The sequence below is a fragment of the Chiroxiphia lanceolata genome, chromosome 6 (assembly GCF_009829145.1).
Source record: "Chiroxiphia lanceolata isolate bChiLan1 chromosome 6, bChiLan1.pri, whole genome shotgun sequence".
Taxonomy (NCBI): domain Eukaryota; kingdom Metazoa; phylum Chordata; class Aves; order Passeriformes; family Pipridae; genus Chiroxiphia; species Chiroxiphia lanceolata.
This window is the reverse complement of record NC_045642.1, coordinates 56,511,336-56,528,100: the sequence shown is the minus strand read 5'-3', so window position 1 is coordinate 56,528,100 and position 16,765 is coordinate 56,511,336. Positions and strand designations below refer to the sequence as shown.

The window sequence follows — 16,765 nt, the reverse complement described above, 5'->3', positions numbered from 1 at the left end:
GATACATTTTACAGCTGCTCAAAATCCAGACTGGAGTAAGAACTAGTAAACTCTCCCACTTCAACTGGCACCAAAGCCTGCAGAACAGGGAAAGTAACCAGATCCATCAGCCAGTCTAGGATGACACAGGTGGTTGACCCAGTAGTGAAGGGACATCCCCCTGGATACCCTAAAGCCACAAATGCTTTTCAAGTGTCTCTGTGTAGTTACACCAAGTGCTACACTGGGGCTAGAAAGGATGTCATCTTGCACCTCACTGTGGTCAATACATCCAAAGCCATGTGATGTGCAGCTAAGAAGTGCAGCTATTCAGCAACAGCCACACCGACCCTTTGCTAAAGCATTTACTGTTCTCTGGGCAGCCGCAGTATCCTGACAGGTAAATACCCAGAATGCTTTCAACAGAATGTCAAATAAAGGGACCCCATGAGGGAGAAGTCTCTTCAAACAGAAAGGAGAGGATCAGGTAAAAAAAAAGATTACTCCACCCAAAACATACTAATCACAGTTGAGAAGACTGGGAATCATGAGTGGCTGACTTTGCTTTGGGAATTCCAGGCAAAGAATTCGAGAAACAGACCATTAGCTGTGAGTGCCACGAGAATTTCTTTCTTTCTGTCAAATCGATTCTTTTTATCCTACAGTCCTGAATCAGGCACTTAAGTCAGCATTTTCCTGAGGTAAAGACCACTGTAGTTTTGCCTTACGTATAGTTGGTAAGATGAAAAGCATTTTTTTAAGAAACATAGCAAAACCAGTAAAAGAAAACTACTTTGAGAGGCTATCCAGTAGTACTTTACTTCACTCCTACAGCACAAACAATGCCAAGCAAACTGGTCTCTGCAGTGATGTGAAAGGAAAACAAGGAATGAGCTGGTTTATGGAAAGGTACACTTGAGTGTTGACCATTTCTCAGACCACTTCCTGAGCTATTTTTGAGTGGGTATTCAGGACAATATGAAGTTTATAGTGTAGATGATCAACTCACACAAACAAGCTGCTTTCCAGTAAAGACCTTGCAAGGAGGGTACTGGAAAATTAACTACTGAGAAAAGCTTTCCTGCTCCGAGCCTGGTATACTATTGCTTTTTCTATCAAAGTTACCATAGAAAGATTAAAACTATTCAAGCTGTCAGTAATCACAGTGTTTGTGATAGCTTAAAAAAACAATTAACCAGAAATCAGCAAATTCTCTATTTGGAAAAACCTTCAGGCCTGGCTGATTTTCCTACTTAGCTCACAAAAAAAAATGTTGTGTCCAGAATGGATTCACTCCCATGTGAAAACACAGAAGGAGCAAATTATTTCTATTCTGATCTCACAAAAGTGTGTCCTAACATGAGCAACATATGGAGAGAATATTCTGAATTCTTTATCACAGCAGGAACACCAGGCATACCACAACTAGGGAAAAGGAGAAAGCCAACTCAAAATAATCTAGAAAGCTTTAAAATATACATGTTTATTTAGCTGCAATATTTAAAAGTACAATATAAAGATATAAAACATAGAAATTCCGTAACTAATTCACATGCTAAAAGGCTTAATAGACCAGCTGTAAGGAGAAGACTTCATGAAATTCATGGACATTTTAGCCACAAGGGTTATTTCATCAAGTTTCAGACTTGAAATATTGAACAACCATTGCAGAGAACTTGCTCTCCCACATCAGCATAACTAGGGGAAAAAAAAAAAGAAAACCAGAAGAAACAAAGTCAGTGTGTCAACTGTTTCTGGAACACAGCAATAAATGCCATCCTATTCCATTATCAACTGTAACCACGGGACTCCCACACAGCACATTCAGTATTTCTTTATATCACAGAAATGTCAACAACGAGGACAAAAACTTAGGATTATTCCTTGGGAGTGCATTCATTCATCATTGGTCAGCACACTACATTGCTGGTGGGAAAGTAAGGGGAATTTTTGCCTCCTACAGCATTTAAATAAGAAGCTAAACTAGACTTGCACTCATAATACTGCTTCATACAGGCATTTTGGTTGGCATGTTTCAGACAGTTTTACTGCTGTTGAAGTTTAAAAAGAGTTTAAGTCCTTTACGTGGATGAGCTAGATATCTGTTGGGTCCAATTTTTAGGGCATATATAATTAAAATAAGCTTAGAAACTCGAAAGGCACTTACTCAACAGTGGAGCACAAAGAGCAGGCAACTCTGTTACAGCAGCTGCAGAGCCTGCTGCAGCTCTGGCAGACAAACCGGTCACACTGTGTACACACCTCCTTGACATCAGTGGTTCTTACACACGATGAGCAGGCTCTGGAAGCTCCCACGGGTGGAACTGCTTGGAAAAGATACGATTAAGAAGTGACCGTACTTTAGAGCAAGACAGAGAAAGCACCTGGAAGTCCCGAGAGCTGCGGAGCCTCCGCTCACAGCTACAGGTGGCAGCACTTCGCAGAACACACGGGCAGGTACCGGCACAGCGAGCGCTGCTTGGAACTTTCTTGGTTCTTTCTCTGCTCAGTGGCAAGCCACTAAAGGATTCTAGCGCAGACCATATATGTGACAGCTTGCAAATCTGTCAGCGAAGCTCAAATCTAACAATTCCTTTGAGGAAAATCAATAAAGAAGAACTATGCAGTCTATAACCACTCATCGCAGTCTATAACCACTCATGGCAGTCTATAACCACTCATCGCAGTCTGCAGCCTCCTCGCGAGGGGAGCATGAAGCTGTGTCAGGGGAGGTTTAGGTTGGATATTGGGGAAAGGTTCTTCACCCAGAGGGTGGTTGGGCACTGGAACAGGCTCCCCAAGGAAGTGGTCACAGCACCAAGCCTGACAGAGTTCAAGAAGCGTTTGGACACCGCTCTCAGGCACATGGTGTGATTCTTGGGGGTGTCGTGTGAAGGGCAGGAACTAAACTTATGGGATCCTTGTGGGTCCCTCCCAGCTCAGTATATTCAGCGGTTCTGTGACCTCCCCCGGGCCCGGCGGGCACCTACCCCTCTCCGCGGGCCGCCGCAGCAGTTTCCCGTCGTGGCCGATGAGGAGCTGCCCGTTCCAGCGGGGTCCCCCTCCCTGCGCATCCCCGGGCGGCTCCGGCTCCGCCGGGCGGGCGGCGGCGGGACCGGCGCCTTCCATGTACGCCTGGGCCCCCCTGAAGAGCAGCCGCCGGGTCCTCTCTGCCAGCGGGAGAGGAGGAGAGCAGAGTTAGGGTCGGCCTCCCCATCACATCCCTCCGGCTCTCGGCCGCCCCGGCGCTCCCCGCCGCCCGCCCCCCCGGCTCACCGAACACCTCCCGCCGGTACTCCTCGCCCCGCACGCCGCGGCTCAGCTCCCGCAGCCCCACGCGGGTCTTCAGCTGGAGCGGGGCCGCATCCCCGAAGGGGCAGGAGCGTTTCGGCATGGCCGGACCGGCCCCGGCCCGCCCCCGCCGCGTCACCGCCGCGCCGGGCCCGGGCCGACCATTCCCGACCGGGCACTTTGGGAGCCGCGGTACCGCTCCGTTCTTCCCGCAGGGAAGGGAGGGCGTCGTCCTTGTAATGTCGCTTCCCGCCGCGTCCCGAGCTCCCGGCGCTGCCCGCCCGGGTTGGCAGAACCGCCCGCCCGGCCCCGCCCGCCGCCACCGCCCCGCAGGCGTCACCTCCCTGCGCCCGCACCGGGGGGAACCGGCGGGGCGGAGAGAAACGAGCTTTGGAACTCGGGTTTGCCCATAAACACAGACTCACAGAATCACAGGATATTCTGAGTTGGAAAGGATCCACCAGAATGATCCGGTCCAAACTCTTGAGCTCTGCGCAGGACACCCCAAGAGTCAAACCATGTGTCTGAGAGCGTTGTCCAAATGCTGTTTGAACTCTGTCGGGCTTGGTGCTTTGATCACTGCCCTGGGGAGCCTGTTCCAGTGCCCAACCACCATCTGGGTGAAGAACCTTTTCCTAATGTCCAATCTAAACTTCTGACACAACTTCAGGCCATTCCCTCGGGTCCTGCCACCGGTCACAACAGAGAACAGACCCGTGCCTGCTCCTGCTCTTCCCCTAATGAGGAAGTTGTAGCTGCAATGAGGTCTCCTCACAGTCTCCTCTTCTCCAGGCTGAACAAAGTGACCTCAGCTGCTCCTCACACACCCTCCTCTCAAGGCCCTTCATGATTTTCGTTGCCCTCCTTTGGACACTCTCTGATGGCTTAATGCCTTTCTTACATTTGTGGTACCCAGAACTGCCACAATATTCAAGTTGAGGCCGCCTCAGTGCAGAGCAGAGTGGGACAATCCCCTTCCTCACCCAGCTGGTGATGCTTTGCCTGATGCCTCCCAGAACATGGTTGGCCCTCCTGGCTGCCACGGCATTGCTGACTCATATTCAACTTGCCATCGACCAGGACCCCCCTCAGGTCCCTTTCCTCATCTATCTGTACGTCCAGGGTTGCCATGTCCCAGGTGCAGAATCCAGCATCTCCCCTTGTTAAACTTCATACCCTTGGTGGTTGCCCAGCCCTCTCATTCCTCGAGGTCTCTCTGCAAGGCCTCTCTGCCCTCCAGGAACTCTACAGCTCCTCCCAATTTTGTATCATCTGCAAACTTACTTAGTATCTCTTTAAGTCCTGTGTCCAAGTCGTTAATGAACCTTGTGTCCCATCAGTGCTTTTGGCCTCGCCTTCCCTCTCCAGGTTATGTTGTGCTCACCGAGTTCTTCCTGCAGCCTCAACCCCTGCCCAGGTTTGGGCGGTCTGAATGCTGTGGAACCAAAAAAAATGTGCGAAAGCACAAGAATTCACTTTAAAAAAAAATTACTGAGGAGGCTGGAGACCCGCTGTCTGGCAGAGGGACTCCAGGGGGGCTCCTCAGAGCAGCCAAGAGCAGGTGTGGGTTCACCACTGTGGGCACAGTGAGTTTTTGGGGTCTGGCAGCCAGGTTCAGCTAAATCCAGAGTCCCCTGAGACTTTCTGCTGCGACAGGGGATTATTGTAATTAATTTGCCATTTATAGGTAAACTCTATAGGTGTGGTTTCAGGGGCTAAAAGCCTCAGGCACCGTTCCAAGCAGCAGTTGGACTGGTTACTGTGTATATTTTGAAAATACATTGTTTTCCTCAGGGTGAACAAGTTTAAAACTGGGGGCGATGTTCCGGTGCAATGTTTTGTGTCTTTTGAAGAACATAATCATACAGGACAGTCGTAGTTCTTCCAGAGAGGTCTCTGAATCCAAAACTGCCCCTGTATGGACTCTAGGACTCTGGAAAGAATCACAACCAAGTACAGGAGTAATTTTTCCATGAATAAATTCACAATCTGCTGAGTCCAAAGGACTTGTGAACACTCTTGGTTTCTTTGTTTTAATCTGGTCAAGAACAAGTTACACAAACAGATGTACATTTCTTTCTGAAAAACAAACAAACAAACAAAAAACCAAACACCAAAACCCCCAAGCAGTAAACACCTCCCCCCAAAATAGTGACAGAATCAATATTTTTAAAAGGGTTTTCTCTCATTCAGAAACTCATAAAAGTTTCTGTGTATGATTTCAATACTAGCACAAGATTTAGAATGGCAATCATTTATATGAAAGTGCAATATGCAAGACATACAATATAGACCTATGTGTTGAAAATGGGCCACAATACCTAACGGACTAACCCTGGTTTCATTTCTCAAATTATTCCAAAACTATTGAGACACCAAGACCAGTACTGAGCACAGTGTCTAACTACATCTATAGAATCACAGAATATCTTGAGTTAGAAGGGACCCATAAGGGTCATCGAGTCCAGTTCCTGGCTCTGCATAGGGCAACCCCAAAAATCCCACCATGTGCTTGAGAGTGTTGTTCAAACACCAAAATGATGTTTCCACCATTTGCTGAGCTACTGACAGTTTGCAGGTACAACCACAGTGAATTGACACAGGTTAATGTGATTTTTTTTTGTGTGTCTCTGCAGCTGATCAGCCCATCCTTGTGGTCTGTGGATTGGAAGCTATGGTTGTAACTCACAGTAATTCACAAAAACCCTTCCTGAGCTCCAAAGTCTGACTCCTGCCGTGCTTTCTTTAGCTGTAAAGGTTTCTACTCTGGATTTTTCTGCACGTATTTACAAATGTATGCTTAAGGATGTTCAGCAGACAATTTTTATTGAAAACTAATTGTCTTTCCTTTCTCTTTAAAAAAACTTCTCTGTAAATATTCATTAGATGTACATTCTGATGTTCCTGAAGCTCTCTGGGGAGTATGTAGTATGTAATCCCAGTAGGAAGGAGCCCTGTTGGGATAGAGGGCAGCAGATCACACATTTCATTAATATGGCATAGGATACAAGTGGATGGAACTTGGCTGTCTGAGAACTGGCTGAACTACAAAGAAAGAGCTAAAAGCACTATTCTGCTTGTGGAGAAGGAGTGCTCTGGAACACTGATCTCAAATACGAATTAGATTTGAAAGAGAGCAGCTCATGCTGCAGCAGTGCCACTGGTGTTGTCACTAAAGGGTAAATTTAAGGGCACTTTCACAGAATCACAGAATATTCTGAGTTGGAAGGGACTTTCCCCGAGGGCTGATTACATTTGACGTGTGCCACCACCCCCACTGCAGGGCAGGTGCAGAAATGTTCTGTTGCAGCTCTCTGAGTCAGCCTTGGGTGGTGACATCTCTTAATTGCTTTGCAAGACTCAACCTCAATAACATCTGCCACTGATAAGGTGTCTCCTATTTGTAAGCTATGAAGGCAAAACAATTCCATCTGCTCTGCACCAGCACACCTGAGCATCCTGCAGGAAGGGAATTGAGTCACCTGCCTGTCTGATGACTTGTTACCCAACAGAATGGTGCTGAGTGTTTTATTAGTTTCAGAGCAGTAACCCTTGAGGAAGGTCCACTGGTGATTTGTAAGTAGCAGAAAGGCTGAGCTCTGATCTGGCAAAGCTTGAGCATTCCCGAAAATTAATGCTTATGATTTTTCAGGTTAGTTAATGAGACTCCGAATGTGAAAAAACAATCCAAACAAATCCCAAACCACCAGAGGTAATTGTGAAATACAATGATTTTGGTTTATCCTTGAAAACCTTTTTGTGAAAAAAGCCCAAAGAATAAAAATTACAGTCTTTTTCTTGCTACTGTGCTTCTCCTGTGCCCATGTGAATATTACAGACAAGTTGCCTGGTTGATAGCTTTGTCACTTTCAGCAAAAAGGAAAATTGCATTTCATTTTTTTTTTTCAGTGGTTTCCATTTTCAGTAAGCAAGTTTAAGGAGCAAAATGGACTGCTGTTGTTAAGTCTGTCTTTCCTATTTCTACCAGTGCTTCAAGAAAGTCAGGGCACGCACAGAAGGACTTTGGCCATAATTCATCACTTCTACATTTTAGAGGTCAGAAATTTTCTGAGCCGAAATTTCCATCTCGATCTTAATGTTTAACAGCTGTCAGCAGGCCCACTCTTCAGGAATTTTTCCAGTCCCCTTCTCAAAACCAGTAACATTTAATTTCTTATTTTGTCTAGCAGGATCTAGAACCGAGCAATATATTATTTATAAAAACATATCTCATCAAGTTTGTTTTCAATTTGCTGCCTGTTAATTTCTTTGTTTGTCTCCTATGTCTAATATTATAAAAGATGATGAATAACCATGCTCTACTGACTCTCTGAATAACATCCATGGCTACGAAGATGTCTATCATCCTCCTTCATTTTTCCTTCTAGCTGATGTATTTTGTTCACACTGAAGCATTCCTTTGCAGTGTGTCCTGATCCACATCACCTCTGCCACATCCCAGTGCACAGCAGGGAAAGCCATGTGGGAAGGGAGGGAGCCCTGGGTGCCCCAAGAGCTCTGTGCAGTAGGGATCTGTGTGGCTGAGAGCACCCAGCACATCTAAGCCTCAGATGTCCTTTTCCATACCTCTTATAGTCCCTGACATCCTTCCTGAAGCTGACTGGCCAGTGTATCAGCTGCAGGTATGCTACTCATTTGGACAGCATGAATTTAACGGTGTTTTCTTCTTGGTCCCTTCCCTAATAATTCCTGACATACATTTTGCAATACTCCAAAATATGATTAGAAATAAACAGGTAGACTGCAAAAAAAAAAAAATCACAGGCGGTGTAAGTCACAGACATTGCAACTCAATACTGCATGCTTTCTTAAAAGGAAAATAAAAGCTTGGAACAGAGCAAATTGAGGAAAATTCTGCCTGCTGTTTTAGGATGGATCAGAAAAAATATACAGGATAGCTGATTTGGCTTTGTGAATCTAAATATTCATCAATCTTACTTCTTCCTCTCCATGCCTTGCTTTGCAAGCAGCCTTTACCCACCTACAGTAACAAGTCAAAGTATTCCATGTCAGGAACAGGTGGGACATAAATATCAATCCAGGAGATTATATTAGCTTTTTGACTGTTCCAAATGCCTAACAGTAGGGTCTCATAAGCATCAGAAAGGCCTCCAATATACTTAATCTTTCCCTTCAGCTTCACTTATACCAAAGGCTTCCCCTCCCCGTGCTTGTAGTAAAAATTCCCCACTTATTCTGTTCTTTCATTATTAAGCCATTTAGAAACAAACTGAAACACAATACCTAGAGGTGGAACTCTGTCTCTTACACCTCTTCAAATAACCAGTTTCCTTGATTGTATTGATATAAAATGAGCGGATTTTGGCCAATTCACTGGTTCTTCTGTAATGTTTTCATGCTAAAACGGTCAAAGGAATATTATGGAATTTTTTTAAAGTATATTATAGAAGCTGATGTGGTTGGTCATGTGCCAGCATGCAGCCTGTGTTAGGTTGGATGGGGTATCAGGATGCACACACATCCTCTGTCAGGCCTGGGGTGAAGCACCGCACCCCACGGGCTCAGTCCCACTGCGCTGTCCTTCCCGTGCTCTGCAATATGGATTTGAAGATAAAAAACCCCCAGACCTCCTTGAATAAACTTGCTTTTTCTGAAAGGGTTCAGGGCCCTTTCCTTTCTTCAGTACCTTCCTCCTGCTGTGTGGTACATCAGCCTCAAGAGACAACATGTGTACAACTCGGCTCAAAGGGCTGCACCCAGACCAGACATTGTCTGTTCACAAGAGCAAGTAATTTTACAGGGACTCGATAAAACAGAGTTCATGCCCTCATCTTAATGAGTTAGTTTATGCATCAAGATAATTTTTGATAAACCAGTGATGTGTGGGATTAAGGGCTGGCTCTTGAGGAATGCTGCTGCTAAGCCGAGGCTCTGCCATGCTGCCATGGTCGCTCTCAAATTAGCACGGTGTGGTTGAATTTCATAGCGTGTTTCTGTCCTGCCAGCTCTGAGAAACACCAGTGCTGCTCAGGAGATCACAGCACCCAAAGGTCCTGCTCACACTAGAGGGCACTCTCAAAACTGTAAATTATTTTTGCTGTTGTGAAGATGTTATTGTTCTGCTGACAGGGTTTACAAAGGGGCTGTTTTCTCCAAGATGTGTTTCATGTTTTGTGTTGTTCCTGGCCTTTCCATCAGTAGCGTGCCTTCATTTCTGTTGCCACGCACTTTCTTTTCATTTTGCTTCTTTCCAAATTATTTTAATCTGTCAAAAAAAAAAAAAAAGAAATTGAGCTCTGAGAGTGATAACAGCCACTCCTGACCTAACGTGGTGCCAAGTGTTCTGCTTTCCTTCTCTGCAGGCAACGATGTTTTTCATTTAATACTAGGTCGTTGTCCTAGGAATTCTTTAAATCTGTGTCCAAGTCATGCTATTACATTATTCAGTGTGGATATACTTGGAGAGGCTATGAGAGGTAGCTCTGCCCTTTCACTAGCACTGCACAGAACAAAACATCCTCTCCCACACATGGCATGGGAACAGCTGGGCAAAACTTTCCTCTCTCCACACTGCAGCTGCATCCAGCCCTGTTCTTGTCATTTTGTTGTGGAAATGAATCCTTACTTTGAGACAGCTTCATATGTTGTTCCTCACATGTTTGCCTCTGGAATAACTCAGGGTACATCCATTCAGCTCCAGGGGGCTATGCCAGGCTCTCTGCACTCACCGTGTCTCACAAACCATCCTCAGCAGCATCTCACAAAGTGTGTTTATTTTAAATATGTGCAACTATGCTGTCAGTCCTGGACAGAGAAGATGTCTGTGCAGAAAACAGAAGCTGCACAGAGTCAAGCCAATTCCCTGAACATTGCCAGGATAACATGCCACAGCTACAGGGACCATCACAAGGGCTAATGTGGAAATTTTCCTAGCACAGCCCTTTTGGTTGAAATCTGTTTATGCTGGGAAGTCCTGAAGGCACTCATTCTCTTGGCTCTCTGCTGAGCAGTTCGCATGAGTGGTGTGGTATGAGCTGTGAAAGCAATGCTCAGTCCTAACCCTACCATCCAGGGTGCCAATTAATAGAATGAGACTTTTTCATGCTGCTGGCATGTTTCCCCTGCATGGAAATCATCAATGCATTTTGCATAGGGCCCCGACTTCCATCAGTACCAGCCTTGGTATTTTAATATGTAGTGTGGGGCAAATCAATCTCTAATAGACAAAATGTCTTATCCCATTTGTAATGCCTTAACTAGACAACATCTCTTTTATTTCTTTCACTTGACCTCTTTTTTGTGTACATTAAAATGCATCATAACTTATTCTGTATATTTATGCTCAGTAGGTTCCTGCCATGCATATGCATTCATCTTTTTTTTTTTTTTCTGCATGAGGTTTTCAGAGAAAATATTGGTGTGACACAATCCTGTTCTTTCCTCCTTTCCTGTCTCCAAGATTTAGAAGATCTCAAGATTGCTGGTGAAGGTGCTCAGTACTGGCTCTGTTTCTAAAACTGATTCTTTATCACTACCTAAACTTTAGGATGAGCTACCTACATAAACAAATGTATCACCACTGAAACTGGCTTGAATATAAAACTGTGATATTGGCACTGAATAACCGACTGAATAATGAAGGTAAGCAGCCTGACATTCCTCCTAGCTCATAAAAATTTCCAGCCACCCCCTAGTTTGTCCCAGACACCAGCTGTTCTTTAGGCCAAGTTCAGCACCCAGCACACAAACTTCCTGCTGTTTTATTCCCACTCCAACCTCAGTTCTTCTGGCAAAGCTGGAGATGCTACTTATTTCAGTACCCAGTATAGGCAACCAGAGATCACTGAAGGCATATTCTCATTTTTTCTGCAGAATGTATGTACTTAAAGTCAGTGGACCAAATCCTCAGGGAATGGGTTTGATGTCTTAGTTCCCTTTTCCAGTAATCTCCTTTAGAAGCTATAGATAGAAACTTAATGCTGTTTCAGAATGGCAAGGAAAACCTTTTGTGAACTTAGTAAATGTCTTCAAGCTGTATTTTATCTCACTTAGATATGAGTGAGGCCCTGTTGGTCCAGCTACAAACTACATTCCTGAATTTTGAAAGAATGGCTCTATGCAATATCAAGGCAGGGAGAAATGCTTTTAATAACCTTTTGAGTTGAGAGTGGTATTGTATTACCTGAGAACTGAAAGTGAGATATTTTCACAGGAGGCAGGGAAAAAAATCAAGCTGACAACCAGAGGGTTAACAGCCTAGACCCAGTAGTTCATAAGACTTAGCAATATTTTCAAGGAAAGGCTCACTAAAAACATGAAGGTAAATGTAAAATGGGATAAAATGTAAAATAGACTTAACAATAGATGACCTCTGAGTATCTTGAATAATAACTGATATTATGGATAAAGGAAATAAGGTGGTTATAACCTATTTAGACTTAATTAAGCATTTGATATAGAAACACATAGAAAATAATTACTTATTAGTTAGGGATCAGTATAAAGTGGAAAAAGAACTGGATAAGAGGAGATGGAATGGCTGATGTTCAAAATCTGTGTCTATATTAGCAGGCAGTGCAGCACTACATGAATACACAAAGCACTTGGTGCTCAGGACCCAATATCCACACTGTGGGTGGAGGGTGGCTTCTGACCAGCTCTTGTCAGGTCCCATGGACTGAACTCTGAGTAGTATCTGGAGCATAGCAGGGGCACTGTTGGAGAGCATTTCTTGTTTGGTTCCATGGGAAAGGAACCCAAACTGGGTGCAGTACTTTGTAGAGCAAACCAAAGTATGAAACAGTGATAACGGTCATTGTCAACGGCACCACAAGGGCACAGCCTCGATGGCTGGAACAACTGAAGCAGAAGAAAATTGGAGCATGAAATGAAAAGCTCAAAATTTGAACTGCATTGCCTGGTTTTGATGCTGTGGGGTGGTAACTGAGCAGCAAAGTTGTAACAGTGGTACTGACATACACGTGACTGTGCACTGGGACCGCAGCTGGTCTTCCCTGTTGCAAGGCAGATTCTTGAAGAAGCTAGAATGTCACATCATCTCCTCAGTTCTCCCTTTCTTCTTCATCCAATTCTTAAGGATATAAAACATTCCATTACAATGGATGCCCATGGATGTGCAGTAGGAATCAGTGGTACTACTCACCAATGTGAGTAATGGGAAACACCTTTCTTCATCTCCTGACCATTATTCCCCCAGTATAGCCCAGTAGGACACTTGCTTTATTTAAGATGCAAGTGCATCATATTCACCCTGGCATCTGTTGTAAACCTCAGATCCTTTTTAGCAGAGCTTCTCCACAGCCAGCTGATTCCCAGTCTGTACTGAGACATGGGGAACCCTTCACTTCTTCCTGAGCTTCAGGAGCTTTCCATTGTCAAGCTCTCAAGCTTACCAAGGTCTTTGCCATTTGTTGTCAGCCATCTAGAACTCAGAACTCAAAGGACAGGTCTCCATTTGTGGCAGAGGGCTGCACTACTTTAAGAATCTCAATGGAAACAGGACTCTAAATACAGTAGGTTTGACACTGGCAGTTTCCTGTTCAGAAGCAAAGAACACCATGAAACAAGCTTTTATGATTGTGACTGTATTTCCAAGCTTGTCATTTTGTCAGATTCACCAAAGGCTGCCTCCACTTGCATGGGACCATCTCCATTTCCAGGCCAGCCAGGCTTCCACAAACCTCAGCAGCAAACACTGTTTCCTCACATTTGAAGAATTAGGCCCAGTTAGCACGGAAGGTTTTGTGTCCCATACAGGAAGATGGACACTGACACCTCTGCTGGAAGGGCACGTACAGTTGACTGTATCCTGCAGCCCACAAGAAAACATGTCTCCAGTGCCTCTACCCACTTCATTTTAAGGATTTCAGCGGCCACCTAAACTGTCTCAAGTGCTCTGCCACTTCTCAGGTGCTGTAAAGGTATCACCTGAAGCCCAACACTGCTGTCTGAGACTCTACAAGTCTGCAGAGTAAACTTTGGAGTACGTGTTCAGCTCTCGAAAGGTGATGCCTGACACAGGAAAGATGCATTATCTTGAGACCGTGAAAACATTCAACCAGTGTTGAGTTTATTTTTTCTGACAAAGACATTTTCTTGCCAAACATATTTATTTAGACAGTGTTAAAATTTGTACTGTTTTCAACCACTGAAAAAGGCTGCTGTTGGCCAAAATTTTCTACATTAATGGAAGCTGTAAAGTGTATGTGCTTACAGAAGATCTCTCCTGGTTTTTTTTTTCTTACCATCTATGACTGATGGGTAAATATTTAACAAGCAGTGACTACTCCACAAATGTACAGATATTAATAACACATGAAGATATTTTAGAACAACTAATTTCCTGTAAGTATATGGGAGATAAAATGGCAAAATCTTGCAGTCCTTATGTAGGATTTCTTTACTTCTTTAATGGTTCACTTTATGGCTGACATCTACATGGATAATATCTCATTTTAGATTTGACCAATGTGCAAAGGTGCAGCCAGCCCCATCCAAGGGTAAAACACTTTCATATCAAAGCTCGTTTGTGATGGATCAGTGATTCAGGAAGCAAAGATCCAGCTTCCTACCTCCCTGAAGCAGCCTGTGCTGTACCACTTGTCACATGCCATGAACCCATGTAGCACTGTGGCAGTCCAGCAGGCTCCATGCCTCAGGCATCCTCTTCTTCACTGGCAACATGGATCTAATAAAGAGATGAAACAAGCACTAACACACTCACTTATTAGTAGCCAACAAATGCACAGGTTACACCCCTGATGGAGTGCCTGTACCATGAACAGGGACTTCTAAAGATAAGATGATTGGAGCTGGATTTTCTTCCTTGCCTGATGCCCATTTAAAAGGGTGATGTCAGCTTAACCTTCCAGCACTTGAAACCAGCTCTCTGATGGACATGAAAAGTTGCTGCACAGGAAGCTGGGCCATTTCCACGAGGATCAAGGAGTGGGCTGGAGCTTGACCCCATGTAAAGTATTACTAGAAGAGGTTAGGGGCAGGAAAGTCTATGTTTTTCCTGCCTCCCAGTCATCAGACTCAGCTCTCCAGGTGACAGACAACAAACACACCAGTAACAAACCAAAGAACTTTCCAAATGGGCAATTTTGGCAGAGAAACTCCCCCAGAGTTTTTTGGTTGGTTTTGTTTATTTTATTCTTTTGTTTTGTTTTGTTTGTTTGGGGTCTTTTTGGGTGGTGATGTGCTGGTGGGTTTTTTTTTGTGTTGAGCAGTTCCAGCTCTATGTGGAGTTAGATGAAACTCCTTCAGGTGCTTCAGCTACCAAAAACCATTCTAGGTGCAATTATACATACCAAACTAATGCAAAGGAAATGAAGAGACCGTAGTTAATTAGCAGAGTAATTCTCACACAGCTCTCAGGCATTGCCCTGAATTGTGTATTTACCTGCTGTTGTTTACGGGACAGGTCCCTCACCTGCTCTTTCTGGCTCCTTCTACAACACATGAGAAAAAGAGTGATTCTGTAAAGGCTTCTGGAAGCCCTAACAGTACTTGTCTAAAGCTGACTCACATTTTAGAGGTGATATTTATTTATCTGAGCCAGCATCTGCCTTTCTTTTCTATCACAGTGATGCTGATAAAAAGTTACATGGAGTTCACATCAGTTCCTCTGAGCCAGCTGTTCTAGCAAGAATATTTTTGCATAATTAGAAAACGTGTTTTTCCTTCATAAAACCATTGGTCACTCAGGCCAGCTAACTGAAGATAACCATGAATCTCAGTGTTAAAGGTGGATCCCTGCTCAGTTTGTAAATGGGAAAGGGTGACAAAGGTTATAGAACATGTAAAAAAAGGCCAAACGATGAAAATCTGTAGACTGAAAGAAAATATCCATTCATTCACTAATGCTGCTAGCTATTTTCTAAAATTTATGAAATGCTAAACCAGGTTTATGTATGAAGAGTATTTTGTTAAAAAATAAAAGAGAAATAGAGACCAAGCACTGTTAATTTAAATTTGTTTTAATACATTTTTAAGGAGAAAATAAACAGGTGTGGATCAAAAATCATCCGAAAAATATCTGCATAAAGTGTAAGTATAGATTGCACATTTACTATGGAAATGCTTAATTTTCTTTCTTTTTATAAAGTGCATTATGCCAGAACTGTAAGACCATATACAGCCAAATTAAAAAATTACAAAATCTTCAAAATCCTATCCTGCATGTGTTAGGAAGTGTACACCTGACTAGAAGGCCATATTGTAAGGGTAAGTGTGAGAAAATATGTCAAACACATTACTGTGCAGGTGTGAAACAGTAATTGCTACTTTTAAAAAACTATAACCTTTTTCACAAATTATGGCATTTTGGTAAATGTTTACCCTTATTCTTCCATCCATATACTGAACAGGATGATGCATCAACCAGTTTTAGCCATTATTATTGCATTTGGCTGGGGAGAAAGAAGTAGTTAAATTCAACACAGTGATTGTTATTAAATGACATTCCAAACAGTACAAAACAATATACCTGGGAAACAGCCAAAATGAAGGGAAATCTACATTAAAATGTTCTTATTAAGCATTGTGTCACTCAGTAGATTAAAGAGCTTTTTGATAAAAGCCCGAACTTATTCACATTTAACTCGATGACAACACATATGAAATTTAATAGGAGTAGAACTTTCATTTAAAATATCTATGCTATGAAATGAAATGTATATTACTTTTAGAGTCACAGAGTCATGGGATAATTGGCTATTACATCATGCCCACTGACAACCTCACTGGGTTTTTGATGAATCCTTGGAAGCAAGGACAGGCCATGTGGATCTAACAGATACTTAATGGAAAATGGAAAATGAAAAGATTAGGTGAACAAGAGAAAGTAATCCTGTGAAAATTAAACTATAAAACCTATTATCTTCAATATGCCAAATACTCAGTTTAGAGTTGATCATTTAATCCAGTTATTCAGCACACGGAGTGGCTTCTTAGTCATTGTGGACTTTGCCTATAAATCAACCAAAGCTTAAATACAGAGGAAACCTCCCAGCACAAATGCACTGATGAAGATGGGGCCAAGAAAAGGAAGAGCTCTAGATCATTCAGAAGGCAAATGTCACAAGGTTATGCCATGTGAAAACAAAACTTAATTACTATACCTCCAAGCATCTTTATGCTTAAATTACCTCATATAAATGAGGCACACTTCACAGTGCTTGTAATAATTAGCACTTACCAAGCACCTTTCAGAAGTGCTTTGCAAACATTAAATAAGGTCAGAAATCTCATTGCTCTTTCATTAGAATACCCATAAATGTGATGGGGAGAGCTTCCTCGTCAATTCAGAGGAAGAACTGCAGGGCTCAACCCAGGGACCTCCAAAAGGCAGTGAGGATGTTTTTCTAATTGCCATTTTTAGAGATTGCAAAAACAGCAGCAGTGAGATCAAACAATTTGTCAAGGGTGACCAAGGAAGTTGACACTGAATTAAAGATGCACAGTTTTGGGCTCTGGTTTTGGTTTTTTA

General features: G+C 43.4%; 1 protein-coding gene across 1 annotated transcript; it reads right to left on the bottom strand.

Moving 5' to 3' along the window:
- Nucleotides 1–1,438: 1,438 nt before the first annotated feature.
- Nucleotides 1,439–3,585, bottom strand: SIVA1 (SIVA1 apoptosis inducing factor). The gene is made up of 4 exons (XM_032691144.1): nucleotides 3,256–3,585; nucleotides 2,970–3,149; nucleotides 2,147–2,303; nucleotides 1,439–1,677 (listed from the first exon to the last, which is right to left on the bottom strand). Exons 1-4 carry the CDS (start codon nucleotides 3,371–3,373, stop codon nucleotides 1,620–1,622), a joined length of 513 nt encoding a protein of 170 aa, XP_032547035.1. The 5' UTR covers nucleotides 3,374–3,585; the 3' UTR covers nucleotides 1,439–1,619.
- Nucleotides 3,586–16,765: the final 13,180 nt, after the last annotated feature.

Bases quoted from the DNA above. Each gene is read 5' to 3' on its own strand.
- SIVA1 (XM_032691144.1), bottom strand. From the start codon at position 3,373: ATGCCGAAACGCTCCTGCCCCTTCGGGGATGCGGCCCCGCTCCAGCTG. The intron at 3,150-3,255 runs GTGAGCCGGGGG...TCCCGCTGGCAG, and splicing joins GTACCGGCGGGAGGTGTTCG to AGAGGACCCGGCGGCTGCTC. The intron at 2,304-2,969 runs GTAGGTGCCCGC...TTTTCCAAGCAG, and splicing joins GCGGCGGCCCGCGGAGAGGG to TTCCACCCGTGGGAGCTTCC.